Source organism: Epinephelus moara, chromosome 19 (genome assembly GCF_006386435.1).
Source record: "Epinephelus moara isolate mb chromosome 19, YSFRI_EMoa_1.0, whole genome shotgun sequence".
Taxonomy (NCBI): domain Eukaryota; kingdom Metazoa; phylum Chordata; class Actinopteri; order Perciformes; family Serranidae; genus Epinephelus; species Epinephelus moara.
In genome coordinates this window covers 18,145,385-18,173,368 of record NC_065524.1, presented here as the reverse complement: position 1 = coordinate 18,173,368, position 27,984 = coordinate 18,145,385, and the positions used below count along the sequence as shown (strand labels likewise).

At 40.1% G+C, this 27,984-nt stretch overlaps 2 protein-coding genes across 7 annotated transcripts in view; one reads left to right on the top strand and one right to left on the bottom strand.

Annotated features, from left to right (window-relative positions):
• LOC126406274 (collagen alpha-1(XIX) chain-like) overlaps positions 1 to 6,301 on the top strand; it is a 144,808-nt gene extending 138,507 nt beyond the window's left edge. For all 5 annotated transcript variants that reach the window (XM_050070428.1, XM_050070430.1, XM_050070429.1 and 2 more), the window contains one exon: positions 7 to 6,301. In XM_050070428.1, the coding sequence (XP_049926385.1) occupies positions 7 to 107 (101 nt within the window). In that variant the 3' untranslated portion in view covers positions 108 to 6,301. The remainder of the gene's footprint in view (positions 1 to 6) is intronic.
• On the bottom strand, positions 6,046 to 27,961 carry col9a1b (collagen, type IX, alpha 1b). 2 transcript variants are annotated; one of them, XM_050070433.1, is made up of 38 exons: positions 27,821 to 27,961; positions 27,597 to 27,670; positions 26,656 to 26,742; positions 26,204 to 26,336; positions 25,555 to 25,951; positions 24,106 to 24,189; positions 23,490 to 23,510; positions 23,022 to 23,084; positions 22,881 to 22,916; positions 22,718 to 22,780; positions 21,678 to 21,731; positions 20,843 to 20,878; positions 20,649 to 20,672; positions 20,485 to 20,538; positions 17,684 to 17,737; positions 17,435 to 17,467; positions 17,290 to 17,346; positions 17,130 to 17,183; positions 15,036 to 15,089; positions 14,879 to 14,932; positions 14,691 to 14,744; positions 14,554 to 14,607; positions 14,390 to 14,443; positions 14,244 to 14,297; positions 13,342 to 13,395; positions 12,651 to 12,695; positions 12,498 to 12,551; positions 12,357 to 12,410; positions 12,208 to 12,261; positions 11,098 to 11,169; positions 10,881 to 10,916; positions 10,728 to 10,772; positions 10,561 to 10,593; positions 10,322 to 10,468; positions 8,939 to 8,993; positions 7,799 to 7,987; positions 7,605 to 7,682; positions 6,046 to 6,934 (listed from the first exon to the last, which is right to left on the bottom strand). In XM_050070433.1, exons 1-38 carry the CDS (start codon positions 27,835 to 27,837, stop codon positions 6,738 to 6,740), a joined length of 2,778 nt encoding a protein of 925 aa, XP_049926390.1. In that variant the 5' UTR covers positions 27,838 to 27,961; the 3' UTR covers positions 6,046 to 6,737. The 2 variants fall into 2 exon arrangements, with proteins under 2 accessions (XP_049926390.1, XP_049926392.1); XM_050070435.1 differs by lacking the exons at positions 23,490 to 23,510; positions 24,106 to 24,189; positions 25,555 to 25,951; ... (2 more) ...; positions 27,597 to 27,670; positions 27,821 to 27,961 and adding an exon at positions 23,572 to 23,776.
• Positions 27,962 to 27,984: the final 23 nt, after the last annotated feature.

Genomic DNA, 27,984 nt, shown 5'->3' with positions numbered 1-27,984 from the left:
GTCAAGGCCCTCCAGGGATCACTTCTCGGGGCCCTCCTGGCTCTCCAGGGCCCCGCGGACCTCCTGGGACTTGCGACCCCAGTGACTGTCTCCTTCCATCCCTGTGATCCCAGCAGAGCGGTTCAAATGGCGGGCTGGTTCGAGCACAGACGTCCAGCTCAGAGCTCAGAGCAGGAGAAGGACGTCCTCGCTGTATCTAACAGCTTCCTCAACTCTGGTTTATCGGACGGACTCACAACTGACCTCTTTTGTTCACTTTACAATAACATTTGGATGCATTCAGGATTTGTTTTGTTGTAGGGTTTGTTTTGAATGATGGAAAAGAAACCTTTGAGGGTTTTTTTTTTTTTGTTTTTTTTTGCAATGCTGTACTTTTAAGGTATTTCTTGTTTTCACATCCCCTACTGTGATGTAATGCATTCCTTGTCAACTCTCATTATGTCTATTAAGACCATGAAATGACTTTGTTTCATCGAGTTCAGTCCCGTCTGAGAACATGATCTTAATTATTTGTTTGCCTCTTTAATGGGCATGCCTATTCACTCTTCTGTTCTTATTCAGATAAGCCAATGTGCTGGCAGAAGGTACATCTCACGTGTGTGTATGTGTGTGTGTGTGTGTGTGTGTGTGTGTGTGCGTGTGTGTGTTTGAGAGAGAGAGATTAGCTGAATGAATGTACTTGTTTAATGTGGAAGTGTGAGTAAATAACGGATTTTCAAATCTCCTTATGCAACCAAAGTGCAGCAGATGTGTCTTTTATGGGAATTATTTATTTTAAGCGTATTCTTCGAGAATGTATTTAAAGATGGTACTAATAATTGTAATAAATGTAGCATGGATATGCAGTAATATTATTACTAAAAGGTGGATGAATACATTTCTGGATTACTGAAAGCTTTGCTTTATGAGATTATCACTCATGACACATTTGCATTGTGCATGATAATCATTTTTTAAAGAATCCGCAGTATAATCATTGACAAAGACGGCTTGCTATTTTCTGTAGGTTACACATCGCCATATTTTTTGTAGTACAGAAACCTACAGCTCATATTGTTTGTCTGAAACTACTGTATTTGTGAGACACAAACACCAAGGGCAGATTTGAAGAATGTACGTTAAATATCATTTGTATTTCATGAGTGTGACCTCACGTTCACCTTTACTGTTGGTTTAATCTGTGTAAATAAGCTGAATGAGCATTTGGGGTTTTTTTCTTTTTCCTTCTTCCTGTCTAATGGGGCTTGTAATGGGACCTGACAATATAATTACATAAGCAAGTTGTCATTGTGATGACACATTAAGGTTCTCACTTTTGTTATCAATGTGTGTGTGTGTGTGTGTGTGTGTGTGTGTGTGTGTGTGTGTGTGTGTGTCTGAGACGATGGTTATAAAAGGTCCAGTGTGTAGGATTTAGAGGGATATATTGGCAGAAATGGAATATGAAATAATAAGCATGTTTTCTTTCGTGCATAATCACTTGAAAATAAGAACCGTTGTGTTTTTGTTAACTGAGAATGAGCCATTTGTATCTACATAGGGAGCAGGTCCTGGTCCATGGAATCCGCCATGTTGCTCCGCTATGTTTCTGCAGTAACCCAGAGCGCACAAACCAAACACTGGCTCTAGATAGGGCCATTTGTGTTTTTATGTCAGCCACCTTAATTAGCATACCCTCCGCGAAAAGCAGCATCAGAAGAACTCAGATTTTTTAGGGTGAAACTGCTTTATTCAGTGTTTTTACCAATTTCAATCACCTTGTACGTTTGTTTTTTAAAGGAAGAGATCTCTGTGGTTAATTCGGCTCCCGATAAAAACTGTCTCTGATGAACCAAACAGCATAGGAGAAACATTGACTTGTAACATGAAAATGTTTTATTCAGCATTTTTACTGGTTTTAATCACCTGGGGTGTAATTTATAAAAATTGCGTACGCACAAAATGAGGCCCTAAAGAGGCCTATGCGACTTTGGGAAACTTTGACCCATGTTTATGAGCATTTTAAAGACGAGAAATTGGCAATGCAAATGGTGAGGTGGAAGCTTGATTGTAGAAGTTGTCGCATATTTTTTGGCGTACATCATTTTTTTGGCTTTTGTCTGAACATACATTTTTAGTATGGATCCTACACATTGTTGTATAAATGAGCCCCCTAGTGCGTTTGTTTTGGAGAGGAGGAGACCTCCGCTCCTTGTAAAAACCTCCTGAACAATGAACACTAAAGGAATCCTAACCAGGAGATCTTTCAGGTGGTTGCAGTCTGCAATCCTCACCACTAGATGTCACTAAACCCTCGTAATCTTACACACTGTTCCTTTAACATTTACTGTTTACATAGTGTCGTGTATGATGATTCCTCTGGTTTATCTGTATATTTTTGTACCACACAAGGGAAGTCGGACTACCACACTACAACTGCAGGCTTTTTACTTTGGTGAAACATACTTCTTAAATGTACTTGAACTTTCTCGTTGTTTGTTTTAATGGTACCATGGTCTACATCCTGGTTTTTCACTGACTGACCATCACTGTGTGTCACTACGTATGTATCGTCTGGTTGTGGGGTTTCTTAAGACTGGAGTTTGGATTTATTTATTTACTGTAAGAGGTTTTGGAGCCATTTTAATGTTCTCTGTTAAAATTTCAGAAGGTTTTGAGTCAACTTTACCTAAACAGGTTGTTTGATTTATCATATCCAGAAACTGTACAATCACTCTGACAATGCTCAGACCTCCAAGACAGAAAGAAAAAAGGTCCCAGCATTCAAATTTTAGATTTAAATCAGTGCTATATTTGAAGATTTTTGAGGAAACGCAGTGTTTGTTCATCCAAAAAGTAACCTAAACTTTATAATCACACTGAACAACAAACTTTTATATGCCGAAAAAGATAATTGGCCTGTAGTCTATATTACTTTCTTTCATTTTGAGCGCTGTTTAATGAGAATTTGACTCAAAGGCTTTAAATTTACTTTTCAGTGTCCTGCTGTGATTAATGTTTAAAAAGTTCTGTGGGTGTATCTGACATTTTTTTGACGTTAAGAACTCTCTGTATTTCATCCTTTAAGATCTGTTTGACACTTTTCTACTTCATGTCTCACATCACAGAAAGTCATCAAGCTTCTCTTACACATATGAATAATAAGTCACTTCTTACTCTGAAGCTGTAGAGCGTTTTTTATATGTTTCTCAGCGTGCAGGCTTGGTTTTATCTCTGCTAAGTTTTATCAGTGTGGACTAATTTCAGATGGCTGTTGAATCAAATGTGTGCCACTGACTTCATTTGTGAGTTGAAAGAGCCCCCTGCTGGACATATATTTATTTTCTCATTGCTTGTAATGTGAATGGAAAACAATCTTTCTTTGGGTTATAGGCTACATAAAATCCCCTCCTTCTTATTGGCTTCTGTCCTTTCATCACGCTAATTTTCATATTCGGTTTAATGGGTTCCCCTTGGAGACAATAACGCCGACCTTGACCAAATTCAAATGAGGCGGTATCAGCAGACTAATGTGATCTGAACTTTTTTGGTGCACTGATGAGAGCAACTCTTTGCATATATTGAATTTAGCTTGAATTGATATTAATGTGTGCCCAGTTTGTGACTTCAATTTAGCTAAACAGTATGATAACTAGGGAGGACACAAAATGGCCGCTGATGTCACAGCCCACCTCACTGGCAATTTGGTGCCAGCCATTTTACATCGCTCCGAGTTAAAATCCATTTATTCTAAGTGGGGAATGTGAGACGAAAGCGAACTCTAAGGATGTAGGCGTTGTAGGTTGAAGCATCCTTCAAAGCAAATGTTTTGCTCTCTAAAGACAGGCTTGTCAAATAATGCAAAACTCTGAAAACAATAGGTTTTATACATCCACATCTTCTATTATTGCTTCTTTTTTACAGTAATGTAAGTTGATCCTGTTGCCACCTATAATCTAATCTTGTAAATAAGCTTGTAACGAAGGGGAATATGGATCAGCCTCTCAGCACGGTCCCTCAGATTAAAAATGTCTGCCTGCTGCTCTCACTGTAACGCCTCTCTGCTCCTCTGTAAGCTCATGTTGTGCTGCGGGACTTTAATGTGCGTTTTTCAAAGGTTTTGTTTCGTTAAATTTCTACCTCAGTCTTGGTTCACCACATGTCTTCATAATGAGCTATTTTGGAAAACAGATATCACGCCACTAACTGTTGCCTTTTACTGAAAAAAAAAGAAAAACAATTGATCCTCATGTGTATATAGATACAGACAGTTCTGAATGTTGACATCAGTATCAACCTAATGGACTCTGGAGGATGATCCAGTGTGTATGTGGTTACCAGGTATCAGAGGTTATATATTAAAGTTTTCTTTGCAGCATCTTTTATTTACACTGATTAATGGCACCTGCCTTACACGCGTGCAATAAATGTTATTCAGTGCTTTATTTTTTGTCTTCTTGTCTTATATTTTGGGGCATCAGTATCAGGGTATTATATGATACGTTTTTGTATGTTGGAGGATGGTTGATATTACGGTGTTGGACATGACATTATATTTTGAATATTAGTGTTAACAATACTAACTCCTTTAAGATGTGATATCATGTTACCATGTGAGCAACTCAAAACCTACATCACAGTGTTTGTCTAACCAGTCAACTGAGATTTTTAGCATTTCATTTGTCTTTAAAATAGGGAGTAGAGGAGAGAATTCCCGCACACTGTCATTTAACTTGCGATATAATTGAGCATAGTGTTAGTTCAGGCAGGACATGATGTCAAGCTCAGCTCACATCCCAGCTACATCAGCTGATCTTAAAGAGCCCAGTCAACTGATGGAGCAGCTGATTGATGGAAGGGAGTCAGCCGATAGATCACATGTTGCTGCTGTTGCTGTTGCTGCTTCCTCTGCAAGCCATTTTGCATCCTAACCCCACCCCAGCTCCTCCTTTTCATACTGTGTTTGACTTATCAGTGTCATTTCTGTTTGTCATTGATGCTGCTCTGTTCTGTTCCCGGGGGTGTTTGCTTCTGCTCTCTCTGCCTTAGGCTTTCCATGTAGGCGCGTGGAAGGGCAGAGAGGTTTGCTCTGTCTGCCTCAGGCTTTCCTCATTTGCACGTGGAAGGGCAGAGACGTGTACTCTCTCCGCCTTAGGCTTTCCACATGGGTGCATGGAAGAGGCTTTCTACGTAGGCCCGAGGAAAGGCAGAGAGGCCCCAGAACCACCAAATATAATACTGCAAATGGAAATAAAGTTTTCTTTGACTGTTCCTGACTGAACTTTATTTTAGAAGTACATCCAAAATGTTGTTAAATGAGAGTGCAGGAATTCTCTTCTCTCTTCCCCATGGAGGATATCTCACACACACACCTGTCTACCTGTCTACAAGAACTTGAAGGTGTGCTTGAGCCCTCACAGTCAGGTTGTCTTTAAAATGGAAAAGTTAGTTAAACAGTATGAATTAAAAATGCAAAGATATGTTTAAAAGCTATTTTGAATAAAACATTGTAATCAACGTGATAATTTGAGTTTCAAAGTTCATTTTTGATCTTGCCAACAGCTTTTGACAAAAGAATCTCACCTTAAGGTCCATTAAGTAGCTGTTCTGGAACTTGCAAGCTTGAGCTTGAGTTTGCCTAGTTGTCATGGAAATGTAGATGATAAAAAGTAGACTAGAAATCCTAAAATTGCACAGAAAAGAGGAAAATTTTAGCATCTACATTTCTGTGACAACAGGTGAACTCCATCTGCTGATGAAGATCATGTCATGTGATCGAAAGGTGAAGAATAGCTACTAAATGGATGATGAGCTGTGATTGTTTTGTCAACTATGATGTTTTTTTATTCTAGGTTTTGGCAAACTACCATGAACATCAAATATCTTCACAACATACAGTATCATATCACAGAATTATACCAGTATACAGAATAAATTAACAAGTCGTGTTGTTTTCTTTATTTGTAACATTAATGAGGGTCTCCCTCTTTGTGAAAATATTTTTTCACATATGCACGACTGCACTGTGTTGTCATTCTGTACAATGAGGCAAAATCTCACATCAGGTTGTTTTGTAGGAAATATAATTAACCACAATTAAAACATTTTTTATACAGATTTACAACACTTTCAACAAACTGAAGTCAGTGTGACTTGATGACATTTTCATCCTCTCTCCTTTTTATTTTGAACTGCGGGGCTAAAGACAGTCAGACGTAGAATTTTCATATTCAAAAACTGGGTTTCAGCAGGTTAATCTCTGGTACATTAGCACATACAGAACAAAATGTTTGAAAAAGGCACTTGAATGAGACGTCCTGACCCTGATTTGATTTGGTTGATAATTTGAAATGTTCTGTGGTAATGTGGAGGAGGTTTTATGTGGTAAAAACTGTAAATGGCCAACAAGGTAGAAGGAGAGTGGGATAAACAAACATTGCCACAAACATGGTTGTTTCGTTTCATTTCAGAAATGTGAGCACACCTTCCTGAAAAGATCAAAACATCTCTCAGACAGAAAAACACCAGAACAAGACAGATTTTTGCAGCTCATAAAAAAAAACAATGTTTTGTGTTTTTTATGAAGAAGCTGGCTCCTTCTGACGGAGATGTGGCTGGCACAAAACATGCTCACAAGACTAGAGGTTAATGGATGGAAGGCACCATACCAGCCGCAGCCCCTGGGAAGAAAGTGTGAAAAATGTTGTGTGCTCAGGGAAGCTAATCCAACAGTCTTTCTGTCTCTGCCAGAGTGGCTCTTAGTTCCCTGCAGGTCCCTTCACATCCAGAGACTGGTGGGCGGCCCCTGGCTGGAGGTTGCATGCTGATGGGTCACAGTAACCGTTGGGACCAGCTGCACCTGGAGGCCCAGGGACACCGGGCATTCCAGGAACGCCAGGAGGTCCCCTCTGCCCGTCTCGACCGTCCTGACCGTAGCCAGGCTTGCCTGGCTCACCTGTGATCACATAATTCATTTTAGGATGCCAGTAGCTAGATATAAAGGATGGGTTCACATTTTTTCAAGTCTACCTTAATGCAGTGAGCCTTTATATACACTCAAAGAGTTTTTATTGTACACATATTGTACACACATCCTCACTCAATTTTGATGGAAAAAATGAATGTACATACATGTACTGTTTTAAGACGGACTTAAAAAATGTACCCTTTAAAGGAGCTGTATACAACATTCATATCTATGATTTGGAATCTGAGCTGGGACTGTCTGCACATGGCTCTCAACATGGAGGTGGCTGAGCCGGCAGCTAGCAGCTAACAGTGCTAACAGAGCAAACAGTTTTAATCTAGAGGGAAACCAGAGGGTGGACACAAAGCTTTCACAACAACGCCTTTACTATTATCAGTGCTAACTGCCTGTAACCACTGTATCAATGCAGTAAAGAGCAGCAGTGATTAACTAGCTAGTGGGACACATTCAGGGGACTCACATGCACTAACATGCCAGCCTGTCTACCACAAAACAGAACAAAGAAGCTCACATTACAACAAACACAAAGGGAGTTTGACATCATTACTGCTCAGGATACCATGACTCCACTATATCTTTACATAGCAGATAGTTGTTTGCTGCTATATTAATCCTCTAAAGGGCAAATTTTACTCACCAGGAAGTCCAGGAGGTCCTGGCTGACCTTTAGGTCCTCGCGCAGTAGGCCCTCTGGCGCCTCTGTCTCCCATTTCACCTGTAACACATATTATGTAATGAAGATATTTGTGTACAAACAAGTTTATTGTGTTACTGTATGTAAAATACCCTCATGTCATCCTAAACAACAACACATGCCAATATATTCATTACCTTTGGGTCCTTTTGCTCCAAGCATTCCTGGTGGCCCCTTAAGTCCTGGGAGGCCTCTTGATCCAGCCTGCCCAGGGAAGCCATTGTCTCCTGGAGGCCCAGGTTGTCCTGGAGGTCCAGGTCTTCCAGGTAAACCAGCTACACCAGACTCTGGCCTTCTTAAACTAGCAGCTAACTGAGCCAGCTGTTCTGTTGGAGCACAACAGAGAGAAGATAGTGAACCTGATGAACTTCAATGAATTTAAATGTAATGAATTTAACAGATGCATAACTGGCACCAAGACATCCAATGTTTCCAAACAGTTGTAGCTGACAGTTACCAGGGACTTTTTTATACATAACACTTTTGTTAGAAATCATGTGGTAGCATAAGAAGGCTCCTTTTTAAAGCCCAAAGCAACTCTCATAGAAGAGATAGTCCAACAGCTCTTGTACTTGAGTCAGAGTGAGGCAGAGCGAGGTGAAACTGTGGTCAAGATGTCCCTCGAGCTCCTCCTGTTTTTCAACCTTTTCCTATAGTGCCTCGGTAAATTGAGCAGAAAGGAGATAATACTCTTTATTTCAGGCAATCAGTGACAGGAAATTCACGTTCATGGTGCAAAGGATCTAATATTAATCTCGTGTGGCTCCTTGCAGCACGGTATTTGCGCTCGAGATTCCGGTTTTCCGGCTCTTGATGAAAATTCATGCAGCGGCTGCTCGACTGCTCTTTTTTTAAAAGATTTCCTTTCCAGGCAGACTCTTTGCTTGGAGCGGAGGAGAGCAGGTCTGCTGGAGGTGAAATTAATTTTTCAGCACATTGGGTATAAAAAAGTCATGAGTATGGGAGATGAGTTGTGAAGACGTAAGAGCAACAGAATGAAGAGAACAGAGGTTGTGACTTCAGAGGAGCATTTCTAAAGCTCGGAAAGGGGAATCTTTCATCCATCAAATAAACAAAGACTGAAGCTTATTTCATGTTTTGGTTATGAGACCGTCCCTTTTTGAACTTCAGAGTATTCAGCAGCCGCCCGGATCAGTAAGGCAACGGAAGGGCGGCTCCATGTGTGGTTGTGTAATGAGGCATTCTGGGAAAGATTAAAGTCATGAAATGAGGCACAAGGGAATGATAAATGGGGTCAAAGGCCTATCAGTTCTTACCTTGCATGACTCGCATGCAAACTTGTTTGATGTGCTGATCGCTTGGCTCTTTACCCTGGAAGGAAAAAAGATGACTTAATAGATTTCATGACAGTGTCTTAAACATTTATGACAAGACTCCAAAGCACTGTTATCAAGTGAAAACAGCTCTGTCTATGTCTGTCTCTGTCCTCTTTGGGTGGAGATAATCCTACTATTCCTGGGCTTATAAAACCTGTTTTATTGAAGCAGTATTTTCAGAGCATCCTGTATGTGTAGTTTAATGTATTCCCCGCTGCTGCACAATATAAGGGTTTGGTGTTTTAGAGTGTATTTGCCCAAGTTACAATTATGAGAAGGACATCAGAATATAAAGATAAAAGTGTGCAGAGAGAAGTACTCAGCCCAGAGGGACTTATTAATGGCCTCGATTTTTGAATGTTCAGTAGACTTTCAAGGAATACTTCACTCCCCAAATGAGCATTTGTATATCAATTACTCACCCTCTGTTACATTGAATTCTTAAAGGACACTTTGTTTTTCGTGCATGCCTCCATGGTGAACGAAGAATCCAAAAAAGTCAGACATCTTTGATGAGTTTAAGTCATAGGGGACTGCCTTTAACAACGGCAAAACTATATAAAAACATCTATTTACAAACTCTCACACAACTTGTGCAGTATAAACCAAGTCTCATTTATCCAGCTGTATGCTCAGTACTTCCCAAATACATGCATTTAAAACACTTCTGCTAACAGTGTCACCTATGTATGAGTAGTGCCTGCACTGTCTCTGTAAAAGTGTTTTAAATAGTAAAATTTAGCAAGAATGCATGTGTTTGGGTAGTACTGAGCATACGACTGGATAAACTGGACTTGGATTATACTGCACAAGTTATGTGAGAGTTTGTAAACTGATGTTTTGATATGGTTTTGCTGTTGTTAAAGCTGTTGACGTGTTTTTTTTTTGTTTTACCGATACATACTTATGTATTGCTTTGTGTGTTTTTTTCTTTCTAATGATGCTTCCTGTTTGCACTATCCCTCTGTTGGTGTAATAAGCAAATTTCCCTGTTGTGCAGTCAAAGTTTCAGTTGGTTGCAGTCTGCAACTTCACCACTAGATGTCACTAAATCCCACAGATTGAACCTCTAGGGAAGAAATACTTCCAAAAATCAGGAGGCTACCCTTATATCTTAAGGGCTGACCCTAACTAGTAACAAGTCTATCCTCTGTAAGTCTTAATACTGAATCAGAGTTTCTAGGCCTCAGAGTTTTGGTTAAAGACACTTGGTTGCTTTCTTGTTTCTTTCTCACTCTGTCATACTGCTGCACAGGTATTGTAAGTATCCTCAGACACTATTTCCAAACTCTTTTGCCTTGAAGTGTTTTTTCTTTGACTTACCGCAGGACCCTGGGACCCTCTGACTCCAGGTGAACCCCTGTTCCCCTGCATACCCCGTGGTCCAGGTGTACCGGCTGGCCCCTCGATGCCTGGCTGGCCTCGACTTCCCTCAGGACCTCTTTTGCCAGGCTCACCAGGGTTACCAACCTTAACAGAAAATAAGGTACCAAAATTGCAGCACTTTCTCAAAGGTTTAACACCACAGAAAAACTCTGTTAAAATAACCAGTCTGAACTCACCTCTCCTTTAGGTCCAGGCTCTCCTGACTCACCCTAAAACACCATTTATAAACACAGAGGATGTGAAGAAGGACAAGTGGACTCTGGTGAGATTTTATCCTGAATAGAATTGTTGAATAGTTCAAATAATTTAAATTAATACTGTCAGTGTTGGTGTAATAACTTACAGTATCTCCTTTGTCTCCAGGGTTTCCCTCATCACCTTGCACTCCCTATGAAAACACATGTCTGTAAATGATTTATCCAAAGCAAGCCCCTTCTTATTTGAATGCAGCGTTACTAGTAAGCGATAATTAATATTTAGTATCAGGATTTCACACCTGCTCTCCTTTGGGTCCTGGCTCTCCACGGTCTCCCTGTAATAAACAAAACAAACGATCTAAATGATCATTACAGAGTGCTGTGAATATTCTGTTTGTCCACACTAGAGGGAGCTGATCAGCTGTTTGATGCTGAGCACTAATCTCTCTCTTTCTGTTTAAGACAATCGTCCTGAAGCTGAAAAGGTCTCTGAATGAGACTGTGGTGCTTTCTTACCCTCTCTCCCTTCACCCCGGGCAGGCCAGAAGGACCAGGGAGACCAGGAAGGCCGGGATCACCTTTGGGTCCCTACAACAAATAAACATGCACTGATGAGCAGAGACATCTACAAAAGGTTATGTAAAGTATGTCAAGATCTACAGCATCATTTAAAACACACAGTAAAGCACTTTGCTCTTTTATTTTAAGATATTTCATAAAGCACAACACCTGCTAACATGGCTGAAGTTGCTCAAATATCAATAGTATTGTAAGTTATAATAAAATAACCCATTGCTACTGATTCTCTTGGGCATGTTTGTGTGTGCCATTCCCCCTTTGATCACTGAGTGACTGTCTGAGGAATGCCAGGAGAACAGAGACCTCATTCAGCCCACTGCTTACTGGTCTCCCCTTACTGTGAAAATAGACTTCATGTGAGATCCAGCCTCGGTCTATTCTCTGAGACATTCCAGTGAGACAACAGCCAGGACTCTGAGGCTTCACTCCTCTCTCAGCTTCTTTCATTCAAAGTATCAAAAGTGCATATACACTGGCTGCTAAGCTATTTATAAGACCTTTATTTTCAAAATAAAGGCATGGGGATTTTATGGCAAGAGGTGCACCTTCAGGGACTATTGGTTGGTTGGTTGGTTGGTTGGTTGGTTGGTGTTTGTGGCAATGTGTGGCAATGTTTGGATTTCCAGTGCAAATTGTAATGTGGTATGGCACAACTTCCTCACTGTCAACATGTCAATCAAACCATGTAATTTTAAAACTTGTTTTTTCTCCCCCCCCCCCCTTTTACTTATTTACTGTTATTAAATTTTATTTTAATATTTTGGGCATCACTGTGCCATAGGGCAAAGGGCAGGTCAAGAAATAGGACTGGGTGGGCAGAAAAAGCTGTGCACAATTGTATAATAAACTCTCATCTGTTTATTGTGAAACTCAATAAAATATATTAAAAAAAAAAAGAGAAAAAATATTCACATTTAATATGCTAAAAGAAGTGAAAAAAAGTGAAAAAATGATTAAAACTAAATAAAACTAAATATACATTTACAAGATCAGTCACTTAAAATCTAACTTTAATTGTGCTCTACAACTCTTGTGTTTATAACTTACCCTGGCACCTGGCTTGCCACGTGAACCCACAGGGCCTCGCTCTCCTATGGCTCCCTGCAGGGAAGATGAGAAAATGATTAGACAGTAAAAATCAACATATGAACAACAACAAAAAGGACAACAGAAATCCAAGCAGGGAAAATACTCACAGGTTCACCAATAGGTCCGATGGGTCCCACCTCCCCCTGCTCTCCGCGCTCACCCTGAGGTGTGACAGGACAATGACACGGTGACACAACAGAGGTGATGAAAATTACGACAGTGTTTCAACATGTGTCGCTCATACTTACTGCTTTGCCAGCAGGTCCCATTGTCCCAGGAAGGCCTGGCTGACCAGAATCTCCCTGTGCAGAAGCAAGCATAGCAGATGTTTTACAATTCAAGAAAGGAAACTGAATACAAGAAACAACTAATGATATTTAATAATTGATGAAGCAAAAAACCTTGGGGCCGCTCAAGCCTTTTGGTCCAGGTGAACCAGGCAAACCCTAAAAAAAGAGAAAACATTTTAAATAGATACATCAATAGGAGAACAAAGCAAGAATATATATCAGGCAGTGTCACTCCTAAGGAAAGTGCACCTCGCTGAAAGAAACACTGGAGCATAATTAGTTCTTGGTGGATAAAAAATACATTTGGTTTGAGCTTTTGACCCAAATAAGCTTAAGGTGATAAAAGTGATCCGGATATTTAAATCAGGTGATGACTTTTACGCCCACGAAATCTTTCTTAATGCAGCCACAGGCGGGCTGTTCATGTTTGCCAACTGATTCTCATTAGTGCCTTTCATTAGACTAATCACAGATTAGTGGGCTGGAAAAACTTTGCTCTCACTTCTCTGCCGGAGGAAGACAGTGATTACTGTCTCACATCACAGCCTGCTGAATGTGTATCATATCACAGAGGGCTGGGATTCAATAGTATTTGTATCAAATGTCAACTATCATTTATACATTACAAAATATGAGACATAAAAATATTATGACTGCTGCTTATCACTGCAATACAGATGAAGAGATGAGGAGTATTGTACTGCAGCATGCATGAGCTGTGGTGCTTTAAACTGCTCCTGGGGAGTTTACTCAGGTGCATCCAATCAGAGCCAGTCAGTTTGGGGTCAAAGGTCATACTCACAGGAAGCCCCTGAAGTCCGACCTCTCCAGGAACGCCTGGCTTCCCAATGGTTCCCTGCAGTGAAACAGACAAACAAGGAATGAAGCTCATACTAATCCTAACCGCAAAAGAGCCAAGACTTAATGGGAATATAATAAACTGTAGCATTAAAGATCCAGTTTGTAGGATGTTGAGGGATATATTGGTAGAAATGGAATATAATATCATAAGCATGCATTCTTTAGTGTACAATTGGCTGAAAAAAGGAACCACTGTGTTTTCGTTACTTTAGTATGAGCCGTTTATATCTACATAGGGAGTGGGTCCTTGTCCACAGTCCTCATGCACTGCAATGTTTCTACAGTAGCCCAGAATGGACAAACCAAACACTGGCTCTACATAGGGCCATTTGCGTTGTTGCTTGGTCACTGTAATTAGCAGCCCGTCCATGATAAGACTGTCAGAAAAACACTGATTTTTAATGTGCTTTATTTAGTGTTTTTAGCAGTTTTAATCACTTGATGTGAGGAAGAGGCATCTGTGGGTAATTCAGCTCCCACTTAAAACATCCTGAACATCTAGATCTTACGAAAGGAGAGTATACATTGTCACATTGGAGGTGCTGGGCCAATAGTCCATCAGCGACGTGCTAAAAAGCGTAGGATTAACACTAATTTAAAACATTAAAACTGCTTTATCAAGAGTTTTTTCTGTTTGTTTTGAAGAGGAAGAGACCTTAATACTTCCCTTCGGTAAAAACCTCCTGAACAATGAACACTGACGAAAATTTAACCAAGAGATGGTTCATCTAGTTGTGATTGCAATCCTTAACACTAGATGCCACTAAATCCCCCTAAATCTTACATACAAGACCTTTAAAACTTACTGGTTTTATAAACAGAGTTGCAGAAATGACATTTTACCTTTGCTCCGGGCATCCCAGGTATTCCCTCACGACCATCTACACCCGGCAAGCCCTGGTAATAAAAAGCAAAAAATGAAATTAGCTGTTTGCAGAAAACAAGTCAGAACATTTAAGCTTTATTTGTAGCAATGATCAGATACTCACAGCCTCTCCTTTGGGACCTGGAAGACCTGAGATTCCTCTCGCCCCTTGAACACCCTGAACAACAAAGTAACGGTACATTTAGTCAGTTTTGTTAAAAACGAATTCAGTGAATCAGTGTTTATTTCCTGCATCTTAAAATATCTGTTATTTATGTGTCTACTTACCATTTCACCTTTAGGCCCAGGCTCACCCATCACGCCTCTCTGGCCATGATCCCCCTGAAATAACACATTGAATCATTCACTACTCGTATGCGCAGTATTTGCTGCCAAAATAAAAGCATTTGTATTGGGAAACTTACAGTTGCCCCTGCAACACCCTGGGGACCTGGATCTCCATCAGGACCTCGAGCTCCCTGCCAGAAAATAGTTATAGAATAGGTATTATAGTCTCTTTAAAGGTTTAAAAAGCAACAATTTGCAAGTAATTCAGAAAGAATTTGACGTATATGAAATGTGCTACAGGCCTAACAATCATAGGAGCACTTACCATCTCTCCCTTGAGGCCCATCATTCCCATGGCTCCACGAATTCCCTGAGGACCCTGAAATGACAAACAGATGGCAACAGGTGCATCAGTGAGCAGAAAAAAAAGAGAATCTGACATGGTAACTTGAAAGACTCTCATAATAACTATTGTAACTAACCATTGGTCCTTGGGCTCCGACCTCCCCTGGACCTCCCTGTTCCCCCTCCTCACCCTGAGTGAACAAAAGAGAAACAACATTAGCAGGAAACAACATAAAGTCAATCAAACGAAACACTGAACAGCAAATTTAACTTCATTATAAGAGTGAAAAATGAAAACAGAGGCTGCTCCCATCAACTGTGTTAATTAGAAAATGAGCGATCCATTCTGAAATGTGTTTAATACTCACTTTTAATGGATTGCAAGGAGGGGAAAAAGCAGATGAATTAACTCTGAATTACCGTTCTCCTGCTTTGTAAATTACAAATAATTGATATGCTGACACCGTGGCAGACCCGAGAAGGCATATCCATTAAGATAGATAGTGGCTTGGGTATGAGGCTGCGCACATTTTCTGTCATTAAAAAGGCAATTTCTTCTTTTAATTATGTGCATTAGAATTGGCTGTTAAGAGATGTAAACAATACCAATATTACACAACAAACGGAAATGAAAGCGATGGAACGGGTCAGCATTTGTTTTCATCATAAAAAGTCTCTAAATAGATGATGATGAAAGCAGAAATGGACTTGAGCGACATGACTTGGACTCGAGTCAGACTCAAGTCACAAACTTGATGACTTTAGACTCAACCTGACAAGATAAAAGATGACTTGTAACTTGACTTATATCTTAATAGCAATGACATATGGCTTCACTTAGACTTGAGCCTGTTGACTTGAAAATACGTGATACCGCTCTAAAACCCCAAGATTTAAAAGTATGTTGTTTGAAAAGTGTGCCATGAATCAATTCATTTCCTGAATCAGCTAACATTAACACTATTCATTCCCAGCAAGTTAGCACTTAATTCCCAAGATCCACTTAACCATGAAGTACAAATGTTATGTTACTAAGCGCTAGTTGGAAAAAATTACACCAAACTTTAATTTCGAATTTTAAAGCTTAATTCAATATTTAACTTAATTTCATTCATATACAAAAACTATGTCATGGTCAACAAAAAATGAATTGCAAAATGTAAAGGTCAAAAGTTACAGATGAACATTACAGATATATGAAGTTACATGGTTATACATGGACATACTAACATGGTTAGCAAGCCAATGCCTAGCTAACATTAGCTTAACAGCTAAGTAATGTTTAAACAATCTTGTTTAACAAATAAATATATATTTTAAAAAGCCATTTAATTTAATACATTATTTTCAGTTGTTAAATTAACTAATTATATTTTGCAAAGAGCTCTTTGCGACTTGTTTGGGGCTTGAAACTTCAAGTTTAAGACTTGGGATTTGACTTGGGACTTGAATGCAGAGACCTGAGACTTAATTCGGACTAAAATAATAACTTGGTCCCTAACTTGTAATCACTGGAACATATGATTGTGTCTGTTCGTTTCAAATATAGAATGAAGCACTGCATGTTTTTGTGTGTAACTAGGTCACACTAATTTTGCCAGGGTGCAATGTTTTAGATACTTATTTTAGATTTGATTATCCTTCTGTTCTATTCTATGTTCAACCCCAGCACAACATCAGGTTATTCTGCCGTAAACATCTTTATATTTGAGAATTTGTGAGCGGAAAACAGGCAAAAGGCCCCTCACAGGAAACTTTCAGTGAAGGAGAAAATCATTCCCGGGGACGGAGCGCAGACTGACAGTAAATCATATCCTGGCGTGGGGTGATAAAGGGAGATAGGCCCAGACTCATTACCATTTATATAGTGCATAGACACATTACAGAGAGAGGCTAGTTGTGCTTGAACATCATTTCAAATAAATCATCCTCCATGCATTACAAGGAGTCAGAGGCATTACACACAGGCATGTATCACTTCCTCTTGAAATAGAGCAACACAAATAACACTTGTCTCAAAGGTGCCAGGAATCCCTTTTTCACATTTATGTCATGTATATTTTATTTCCTGATGTGGACCGTTTTGGCATGTGTGACAGTTGTGGAGGGAAATTCATATTTTTTAAGCAACTATTTATGCAGTTTTATATGTGTATAAACTCACTTTGTAGATGTTTAAATCACTTCATTGGATGAGAAATACAAGTTTCTCTAACAGGAACATATTTTACCTTGTGCCCTTGTTTCCCAGGTTCTCCTGCTTCACCTTTTACACCTTTGTGGCCCTTGAAACATACACAGAATAAAAGGAGCACTGATTACACACACTATATTTTGATATACCCAAATGTGATTTTAGTGCGACAAATACACTTTAACTGTGTTTCTCACCTTCATGCCAGGAAGGCCAGGATGTCCAGAGGCCCCAGGTGGACAAGAGTCTGGACACTAAACATTAAAGTCAGAAAATACTCTTAAAAATTTAGATTAAAAAAAATAAAATCTTACTCATAATCTCCAGAAAACAAAGCTTTACCAGGTCGACACTGCCTTGCATCCCAGCTGCACCCTGAAATTGAGGGAAAAAAAACATGTTAATGCTTTTATAACATCATTTATCAACATCATGATGTATCTCAGGAGCTTGTAAATCACTAGAGAAAGGAGAGCAGTGTGCAGTGGTGACATCGGCAACAAGGCCAGATTAATCTCATGTCTGTATCATGCTCCTTCCCTTGTGAAATGTAGAATCAAATGTAATCATTTGCAAATCTGTGTCACTTACTCTGGGCCCCGTTGGTCCACGAGGTCCCTGTGGCCCTCTCACACCTATGGACCCCTGTGGAAAGACATAAAATGTGTCAGAAACTTCACAAAGAGAATAAATGCACCAGGCTCTCCACTGTCTCATTAGGAGTCCTAGCATGGACTAAGCTTTTCTTTGCTTAACTGCTGTGGCGGTATCTTGGGAAATGTCCTGACAAAAATATAGCAATTAGCCTAAAAGCATAACTTTATGTCACAGTGGCACCCTTTACTACACAACCTTTAAGCCAGATGAAAACTCTAAATGCGAGGCTGTTATACCTTTGGAATTTTGATGCTTTGACATTTTATTTGTTGTGTTTTCCAAAATGAAATATATTGTTCTATATCAGTGCCCTCTGTGGTAAAATACAATCAGTATTTCAAGAAATATCTTTAAGATAAACAATAGATTCTGCTCAGTTTCCCACCTAGATTTTAGCCGGTAAGATTTATCTTTTCCTAGTAGCACATTTTGCACTTGATCTGCAAATCAATTTTAAATGTTCCCAGGGTGCGCTCAGGACTTGATAAATCTGCTTTCTCTTTATATGCACCCTGGGCATTGGAACTGGCTCCTAAATGTCATTACCTTAGAAGTACTTCCTTCTTTGAATACTGTTAAAGGTTTTTTACAAACTGCCCAGGAGGAAACATGTTGCTGTTGCACATAATCTTTTACCTCAGTGGAATGTGTTATGGATATTGCTGTTATGGCCTGTATGCCTCTCTTCTTTTACTATTTCCCTTGTGTTGCTTTTATGTATTGTATTTGGTCTATTATGTTAAATTGCTGGGTTTTTTTATGTGAAACAGATTAGATATCCTGTATCTCAATGGGACCATCTTGGCTAAATAAAGGATAAATTAAAAAAAATGATTGATTTTGCATTCCAGTCTGAAAATAAATTATCACTAGCTCACTTGTTACACGTGCAAATATTCAGCCCATATTTTCAGGTACAGTCAGAGGTGATGCTAGTTTGAATGTACTATGACACATTGGGAGCTAAACCCAGCTTGTAACTCTGACTGTACATCTATAATTACTGCTTTGATATCCAGTGTAAGCTGATGCTGACAACTAATGGCCAAAGGGCAAAGTTGAAATAAAAATAATTAAAAAGTCAGTCTCACCTATAAAGATACACTCTGGGTTGTAAGGAGCCAATAAAAACACCCAGAGGCAACAGTTTAGTCAGATGAAATGCTGAATAATTTGTATATTTTGTGTTAAATTTTGTAGCCATAAATCAATTTCTAAAACATCTTAAAATGTGTAAAAGATAAAAAAAAAAAATAAAGAAGCTGAATCCATCTTTGTTGGAATGTTTTAACATCCATTAAGTATAATACAGTATTTTTGACTGATATAATCAGTGTGTGATGCACAGTGTTTGTATGTATATACGTGTGTGAGTGTGTGTACTTGAACTTGCCACATTGTGAGGACCGGAACATGTTTTTAAGCAACAGAGTAAGGACATTTTTGGAAAATGAGGACATTGTGGCCAGTCCTCGCCTCTTGAAAGGCCTGTTTGACTGCTAAGACTTGGTTTCAAGGTTCAGGTCACAATTTAGGTTTAGGTTAGGTTAGGATTATAACGCAGCACTCTGAAAAGAACGTTACGAGGGGCATGGGCTCTCAGGGACTTGCAGCATAAAAATACTTGAATATCTCCTTGTATAGGCCCTGATAGGAGTTAAAAGAGCTCCATAAAAGATGACAATAACTTAAAATTTGGGATAAAACCTAGGGTTTACTGGGCCACTGAACATGCGAGGTGACGGGAGTTTTATTATTTATCAACAATGCTCCAGTTACCCAGGGTCTCTGGAGAAATAACCTGAGGAATGCCGACGAGATTTAAAAAATAAAAAAATATGACAATAAATAGATAAATAAATAATGGTATAGTTAATTATAAAAACTATGGTAAAAGATCTTATAATAAGTGCTGAATTGAATGAAAGAAACAGATATAGTGATGCATATGTAGGGTTAAGGCTAGGGGCTAAAGGCTAAGGAATGCAGGGCGGCTATTTCTCAGAGGTAGAGAGGGTCGTCCACCAATCCGAAGACCAGGGTTCGATCCTCAGCTCCTCCAGTCCGCATTCTGTATCCTTGGACAAGATTATGAACCCAAATTGCCCCTGGTGGCTGTTCTATCAGTGTGTGAGTGCATGTGAATGGTTACTGAGTAGCAGGTGGCACCTTTTATAGTAGCCTCAGCCACCAGTGTGTGAATATGTGTGTGAATGGGTGACTGTAACATGTAGTGTAAAAGCACTTTGAGTGGTTGGAAGACTAGAAGAGCGCTATACAAGTGCAGTCCATTTACCATTTACCATTATGAGGGTGGTATGACACAGAAGTACAAGCATGTGTGTGTTATTTTGTTCTTGTGTGTATGTGCACAAATGTGTTTTCTCATTTGTGAGGGCTCAAGGACTTCACCTCAGTGTATTGGCACTTCAGCAGATGGTACTGCAGAATGCAGATACAAAGGGTTTATTTAGATCAAATTATGATCAATGATGCTAATGATGTATCCAGTGAAAGTGCCTCCAGCTAAAGTATTTTTCACAACAGCTTGAAGTGGATTGACTTTTACTTTTTTGTTACCATGTCTGAAACATGAAGATATATACCCATCTGTTCAAACACTGGCCAGTAGTAGCATACAGTGGCACCACCTCAGTGTGCATGCTGGTAGTATTTGATGCTGCAGTGTATTTTCTAGCCTGTAGTCCCTAATTTAAAACAGACTTTGTACTTACAAGTGGTCCAGGTTTTCCCACTTCACCCAGAAGTCCTCCAGGCCCAGGTGGTCCCTGTTCAAAGTCACATTTCAAGCATTCAATATGAGCACATTTTTAGAAAAGATAAAGATAATTTGTTACAAACTGTGGTGTTAACTGTGTAGCATAAAGATGAGACTTACGGGGGGTCCATCTGGCCCAACACCCTGAGGAGAGACATTTACAGCATGACTCAGTGTGATATAGATATATAAATAATTTGGTGTACATGAGACAAGACAGACTTAAACAACAGCTTCTATATTTAGTCAGTTTAAGATGATCTTGGTTGATCTGATTCTTGGGCTGACAGGTATAGAGGGGAAATGCTACTCACAGCTGTTCCACGAGGTCCAGGCTTTCCAGGTTCACCCTAAACAACAAAGACAAATACATTACATCATTGATACTCAACTTTGGGCTGTGGCCTAAATCTAGCCTGTGATAGGGTGCCAGGTGGCCTGCCCACCATTTTCTAAATCACAATGAAAATAAATTGATTCACACTAGACATTTTTTGGTACCCTGAATGTAAATAAAGTTCCAGAGTCCATAAAAAAACATCAAAATACAGGTTGTTTATCAAAAAGGGAGGGTCCCTCAGACCCCTAACAGAGGTACAGCTCAGCTTCGGGTGTCCTTTATTCCTAGAATCACCCCTGCATACACCTGATCTGTGCAAGGCTCAAACATCAAAAGGTCGAAAACAGGAAATTCATTTATTTCATATACTGATAAATACTATTATGTTGTTTATTAATTGGCCCCTGGTCTTCTGTCATTTTGCAAAAGTGGCCCCTGGGCAAAGCAATTTGAGTATCCCTGAATTACATACACAGACAGGTGTTGACAAAAACACTGAAATACTGTGTTGAGGTAAAATTGAGCTGTGTGAGCCTGCAGACGGCCCATGTTAACATTCCTCCAGCTCATCACATGACTGTGCCGGGCACACTTGACCCAGCAATGTTTAGCCTAATGAGGAGCGATGTTGGGGCTTCGTTCCCCACGGAGATTACACAGAAGACTTGCAGGATTAAGTCTCATTTGTCATGAGGAATTGGTTTATGCACTGCGGCTCTCGCTGCCATGCCAAAAGACTGGACAGCAGCTTGGCACCATTTCACTGACAGTCTCTGAAACAGGAAAGCAAAGGCTCATTAGTCACTCACTTTCTGTCCTGGGGGACCGTCAGGCCCTGGATCTCCAATAGGGCCGATCAAACCCTGCAGAGGAGAGACATCAGAAGAGAGACATCAGAGGAGAGACATCATAACAAACCTTTGAGCATTTCATGTGTTTTCACCTTATATTCTAAACTCAGCATCAGATCTCCATGTATTACATCATCCTAGTCATACTCCAGTGGGAGGAGTCCTTCATATTCATAAGTGGGATTAACCAGACTATCACCCCCTCCTCAGGAGTGTTTCAATATATACTGCACAGCAGCTCAACGTTCTTCAGTCACAATAAAATCAAAGCTCTGTTTCTGAGCACGTCATGACGTCCGCAAGGGCGCGTTCAACTTCACAGACACACAGAAAAAGTCAGCACCAGGGCAGAGGGCAAAACTCCCAGACTGCAGACTGAGCAGAAAGCAACATTCCTCTGGCTCATTCCAAACAAGCGCACTGAAAGAAATCATTCCACACTGTTTTGAGGATTCTCGACAGGAGATACCAACAGAGGCAGACCAACAAAGCTGCTATTGTTCTCAGAGCCCTCATAGATGTGTTGAGGTATAACAGAGCATGTACCATAGTGCATAAAGCAAATAAAGTTCATGATAGTTTATAACAACACATTCTGAAACTCAGACTTTGTCTACCTAAGCCTTTAAGGTGAACTAAATTCATCTACAGCCCCTCTTTGTCAGTCTATCATCAGCACCAGTATTACCGTTGGATGTTTTCCTAACCCTCCTTTAAACTCTAGGGAGCAAAGTTAATTACACTCAGGCCCTGGTTTACCCTGCTACAAAGGAAATTTGGGCATGTTCATCCTGTTTAATGAATTCCTCACATTTTTGCACGCATTTCCCCACCATCCCTGCTAAATCTAAAATTTCATTGGTCACTTTACTAGACTAATAAGGGCAAACATAACCTACGTGGTGGGAGGGTCACTCTTTGTAGTTCCACCCCTTTGCAGTCTTTTTAATTGCATGTTACATGTAAAATTTATGGAATATATATAAAAAAGTACTCACATCATTTCCAGGAATTCCAGGTAATCCTGAAGAGCCGGGTTTACCTGCATCTCCATCAGGTCCCTGAGAGAAAAAGGTTTCACATACACAAAATTCAGTGAAAAGCCCTACAATTAAAAGCAACCCATTATTTTATTTTTGATTAATTAAATGTTATAGTTACAGGAACTCCATCCTCGCCATCTGCTCCCCTCTCCCCCTAAAACCAAAAAGATTCAGTGCTTTAAAGGGAGAAAGTAGGAAAGTTTTTTTGCAGAGTTTCTGCAATTATATAGGAAATGTTAAGAGCTGTGAAAGCACTTACATCAATTCCATTAACTCCAGGGACACCTGCAGGTCCAGGAGGGCCTGGAGGTACTTGGTTCCTCTGAGCAAAATAATGATAATATGATAACAAATAATCAGCTTCAATCTCTAAAAGTGACCCTACTTATTATTTAAATACTGACACACTGCTGTACAGATAATATGAAAGAATGAGAACAGGTGCACCACCTGATTGTATGCTGCTACAAGACAAGACTGTGACTAGGATACACTGAAATAACATGCAGTGCGTCGAGATTATTTCTGATTGCAGAATTCATCAGCATTAGACAACACTTTGAAGGAGGAAAGGTTTAAAAAGGAGACTTGACAAGACTTGCATCCTTGACTTGTTTTCTCTGACAAATGTCCAGTAAAGTTACTAGATAAAACAATCTCTGCATCTTGGTATATTATAGGTAAAATATATTGTGTTGTTTAGCATGAGCACAAGGAGAACACTCACCTGCACCTCTGTCACCTCAGTCTACAGAGACAAACACAGACATCAGAGAAAGAGAGGAGAGAGAGACAAACATAATTCTTACTTGAGCAGAGCAGATAAGGACAAGCTGCAAAAGCAGAACCAAAAGTGGCCCTCTAGCGCTGGGGGCCCGAGCCATGATCTCCCCGTGGGCAGGAAAGGTAAGAGTAGTAGTCCTTTCTCTGGGATTTGTTGGGTTGAAGGAGCCCCCGACAAAACAACCCAACTGAATCCGCTTCAGCTATCTAGACCGTCCGAGGTCCCATAACCATCAGGGGCTCATGTATATTCATACAATGTTTGGTTACAGGAAGGGATTGGAGGGTTTGCAGGGGGGACACGGCGGGGAGGGGCCATGGCGCAGACACCACCAATAGGCAGGGGCAGCGGGTTATTCAAGCTCTGATGATGATTTTATTAAACTATAGGTTATTTGGAACAAATTTGAGTTGCACTGTAATCAAAAAATTCTCCTGCTGGCAACACAAAGATGCAATAAACTATTGGTCAAAACTGCGCTTTTACGCACACAGTTTGGATGCTGCTTGATTCCCCCCTCTATAAAGTGCAATTATCGTGTTACTTTATTTCTTCTTACCGATGTCCTGGCTGGGAGGTCATAACAAGGCTCTGTCCGGGCTCGCGTCACGTCGCAGTGGATAAGCATTGACTGGAGTTCAAACTTTATTTAAAGAGAGAGAGAGAGAGAAGGAAAACAATAAATTAGCATAGCGCCACCATAACAGATATACAGTGTTGCGCCCTAATCCTTGAAGTTGAAGCTGAAGCTCTACACACAAAGTGGCTTTTTGCAATAACGATTCCCAATTCTGGATTTCCCGCAGAGCACACGGTGAAAAGCAGACAACAGGCTTACACAATTGGTTGCAATCTTACATATTATCGAAAGGTTACTGTGTGCTTTAAACGCTTAAATACAAGTTATAATGTGGCCAAAGCTGGTGAACATAACGTCATATTAGGATATGCTTTCGTGCGTAATTGCGCACATGCGCCCAAATCATTGAAAGCCATGCACCTGCGCTGCATAGTGTGATACTGCAGGATGGTTTAGTCTGAGCACAGCTTCTATTCTTCACCACAACCTGCAACAAATTCCACATATTTGTCTGTAAAGCCTGAACGGAGACAAAGGAGACTTCAACTGCTCAAACAGAGGAGTGAGAAATGGCAGGGATTCCCAAACTTTTGCATGGCACGCCTGAGCTGAGAGTACATGCATAATTATAGCCTATATTTATAATTACTACTGCAATAACTCGTCAGCATTTAAATGTTTACATGTCACCTCTACAAGTGCGCCTTATAAAAAGCTTTTAAAATAGGTACTTTATTGTGAAAGGACACACAAATACACTGTAATGTGCAAAATTTGTACCTTTAGGGGTCCAGCAGCTTGTCACTGGGGCAATACCCTCAAAGGTACACCTAGTGTACCCGTAACAAGGGTACATATTTGTGCTTTGGTCGTTTAAACCCTATGGGGGCAAAAATGGACCTAAATGCTCTACAAAAATGTACCCTTGAAAACGGTACATATTTGGCCTTTAGAGGGTACTACTCCGTTGACAAGCACTTTGTACCTTTGTGCTCAGTATAACACGAGAAACACTCAGAATAATATTTTCTCACATTCACTTCAAAATGTACTAAATGGGAAAGAGTGGAGTCAAGCAATTACAAGCACAAATGGAGCACAAAACTTTAATGGAAAATTAGTAAATGAGATTTTAAGAAACGACAAACAAAGATGTCACTATACTGTATGTTAGTAAGAAAAAATAAAATCTGTCATATATTGTGAGCAAATGTCACAAAATGGATACTGTAAAAAATAATGTTGTCTACCAGTGTTATTGCTTTAGATGCTTGAGAAATGGGATTTCTTTCACCAGTGCCCAGTCTCCCTCCTCTGGATGATGAAAGTGTGTGAACTTTAATGTTGTATACTGTGGTAAAACTAAATGTATAGCTTAGGTCCTGCTTAGGTGCAAAAAAGCTGTACTTTGTGCTACAATAGACGTACCGGAACTGCCATCACTGGGTTGTCCTTGAGCTTTCCTATCAATGTGAAGCCATCCAGACTGACTTTTTGTCGGGGTGGTATATTCTGGGAACCGATCATGACACAGTCCACGAAAAGCGCCACAGAGCGCCTGCTGACATGTAGCAGGACTTTGTGCCACTGATCATTGAAAAGAAAAGCCAGGGAGCTGAAGGCAATAGTCTGCCTCCCGGAGTCCAGCCCTGTGAAGCTAAACTCCACAGACTTAGACTCCCCGTTGAATCTGACAGCCAGCTGCTCGTTGCCATTCACATCCTGTATCTGCCAGATATTCCACTTCTTACTGATGGTGCTGCCACTCATGCGCAGCACGGCCACAAATGCAAACTCCTCCGGCAGCCCCAGAGGATAAGCTGATCTGAAACATAGAGGATTATTAAACCCCCAGCTTCCATTTTCGATTAAAAAAAAGTGTACCAATAAGAATTTATGGTATCAAATTTGTGTGGTATATTTTTAAGCAGTATTACAGAAGGAATATGATGGCACAGGTGAGGTCAGGCTCTGATGTTCAGGACCATGGACAGGTAAATGGCATCATACCATCTTAACCACAAGGTGTCAGTGTTCACTCATGTAAGTCCATTTTAACCCCCTGCAGTTTACCCACCTTGTGTTGATCCTGAAGTTGAATGCTGGGCCTATTTGATAAGCAACATGCTGAGGAGATGATCCAGGAACCTTTTTAACAGTGCCCCTCCTTGCCAGCTCAGCGATGTGGAACTGGGACATGATGTAAAACCCTGAGGGTACAGGGACAAAAGAGGGGTTAAATGCACAATCATCTTAGAGGTCATGTAGGACCTTGTGTAGATCCTACTCCATGGTGAAGAACTTAGTAAATTCTTATTGTGGTGCTCTAATGATTATTTGAAAACAAGTGTTTTATATTCAAGTTTCAACCAACAGGCCGTTTCACAGACATACAGCATCTGCATATTTGTTTTGCAGTAATATATGTCTTTGTATTGGACTAATAACATTGTGTAGTCTTCTCACGTATGGGCAGGGCAAATGTCAACAAATAAAAAAGCAAACTGTGCTTAGTTTCTGTGCATCCACCTGGGAAATGATCCTCCCCGATGCTGATCTGGGGGCACATGAACTGCTGCTCCCTGTGAATACCAACTTGAGATGAAAATCTCACAGCTGCAAGATGGAAACAGAAAGCAGCACGTTAGTAGTCGAAGAGAGAGGGAGAGTTTGTCTGTGAGTGTGTGTGTATTGTGTGGAGGGAATAAAAGCTCAGTGTTTGGAAAGCTGCACCGCTGCCTTGAATAAATATTAGGCTATCTCTGGCTGTTTGTGTTTTCCTCTTTAACACTTAAGCTCTACATTTGCCTGTTTTTACACATCTGGACAGGAAGTTAAAGGTCTTTATCAAGTTTGAAGAAACGCTTCACATACGACACATTCTTCCTTCTTACATTTGCAAAGCAGGTTGCCTGCACTGCATTTAACATCTGACACTTTCCACATGACTCAGGGTTGATACTGTAATGCTACGCTGTAATGCTTTGTCAGTGTTGGTATTTATCAGTGTATTTGGGTGTTATCATTTAATTGCACAGTTGTATCTATATACAGGCACACAGCTGGACTGCCTAACCCAGCAATGTTAGTGCTACTACACAAACCCACACAGCATACATGTCATAAAATATAGATAAGAGAAGCAGTGTGTACAGAGGGAAGATGGAATAATGTAAACGCCTCATGGAAAAGAAACAGTGTAGTCCTATAATAAGCACCTTATATTAGCAGAGTTTGTCAGCTGCAAAGGTGGTCTGCAACATGAAAAAGCTAAGAGAGCTCCACAGACTTCATTGCATTATGCATTAAAGAAAAGAATGCACATTTATGTAATGGTTTGGCATACACTGATAATTGGCATGCAAGTGAACACAACTCACCTTAGCTGCAATGCACTGCACTGGTATTTTTGTTTCTTTACTGTTGAAAAGTCTTTTAAAATGAGATGTTTACATTATTTTACTACTTACTCTGAGAATGAAGCCCTGTGCAAAGATATTGTGGGATCACATAGCAGCAGCACAATGTGTACAGAAGGATATTTCTGGAATGCAAGCAGAAAAAATATGCAGTTTGAGTTAGACATTCACTGGTTTGCATTGTGACTGTCATTGTAGATTTAAAACTGCCAGACTGAATTGTCATCAATCAAGTCACATTACTCACAAGCTCGCGATTAAAATAAATCATTTACCTTTTGATTTCTCCCATTTCATATCTTGATCTGGAAATGAAAAAAGCACCTCTTGCTGGATGTTTTTACAGATTGGCTTCCAGGAGAGAACAAGACCCTGGATAGTTTCCTCCTCAGCAGGAGTGAAAACCTTTAGGTCACAGCGAGGGGTCTCTTATAGGCTT

Coding starts and splice junctions, on each gene's coding strand:
- col9a1b (XM_050070433.1), bottom strand. Junction 20,539..20,648: donor TTGGGCCAGATGGACCCCCC/GTAAGTCTCATC, acceptor GACTTTGAACAG/GGACCACCTGGGCCTGGAGG. Junction 12,262..12,356: donor TCGGACCTATTGGTGAACCT/GTGAGTATTTTC, acceptor TCTTCCCTGCAG/GGAGCCATAGGAGAGCGAGG.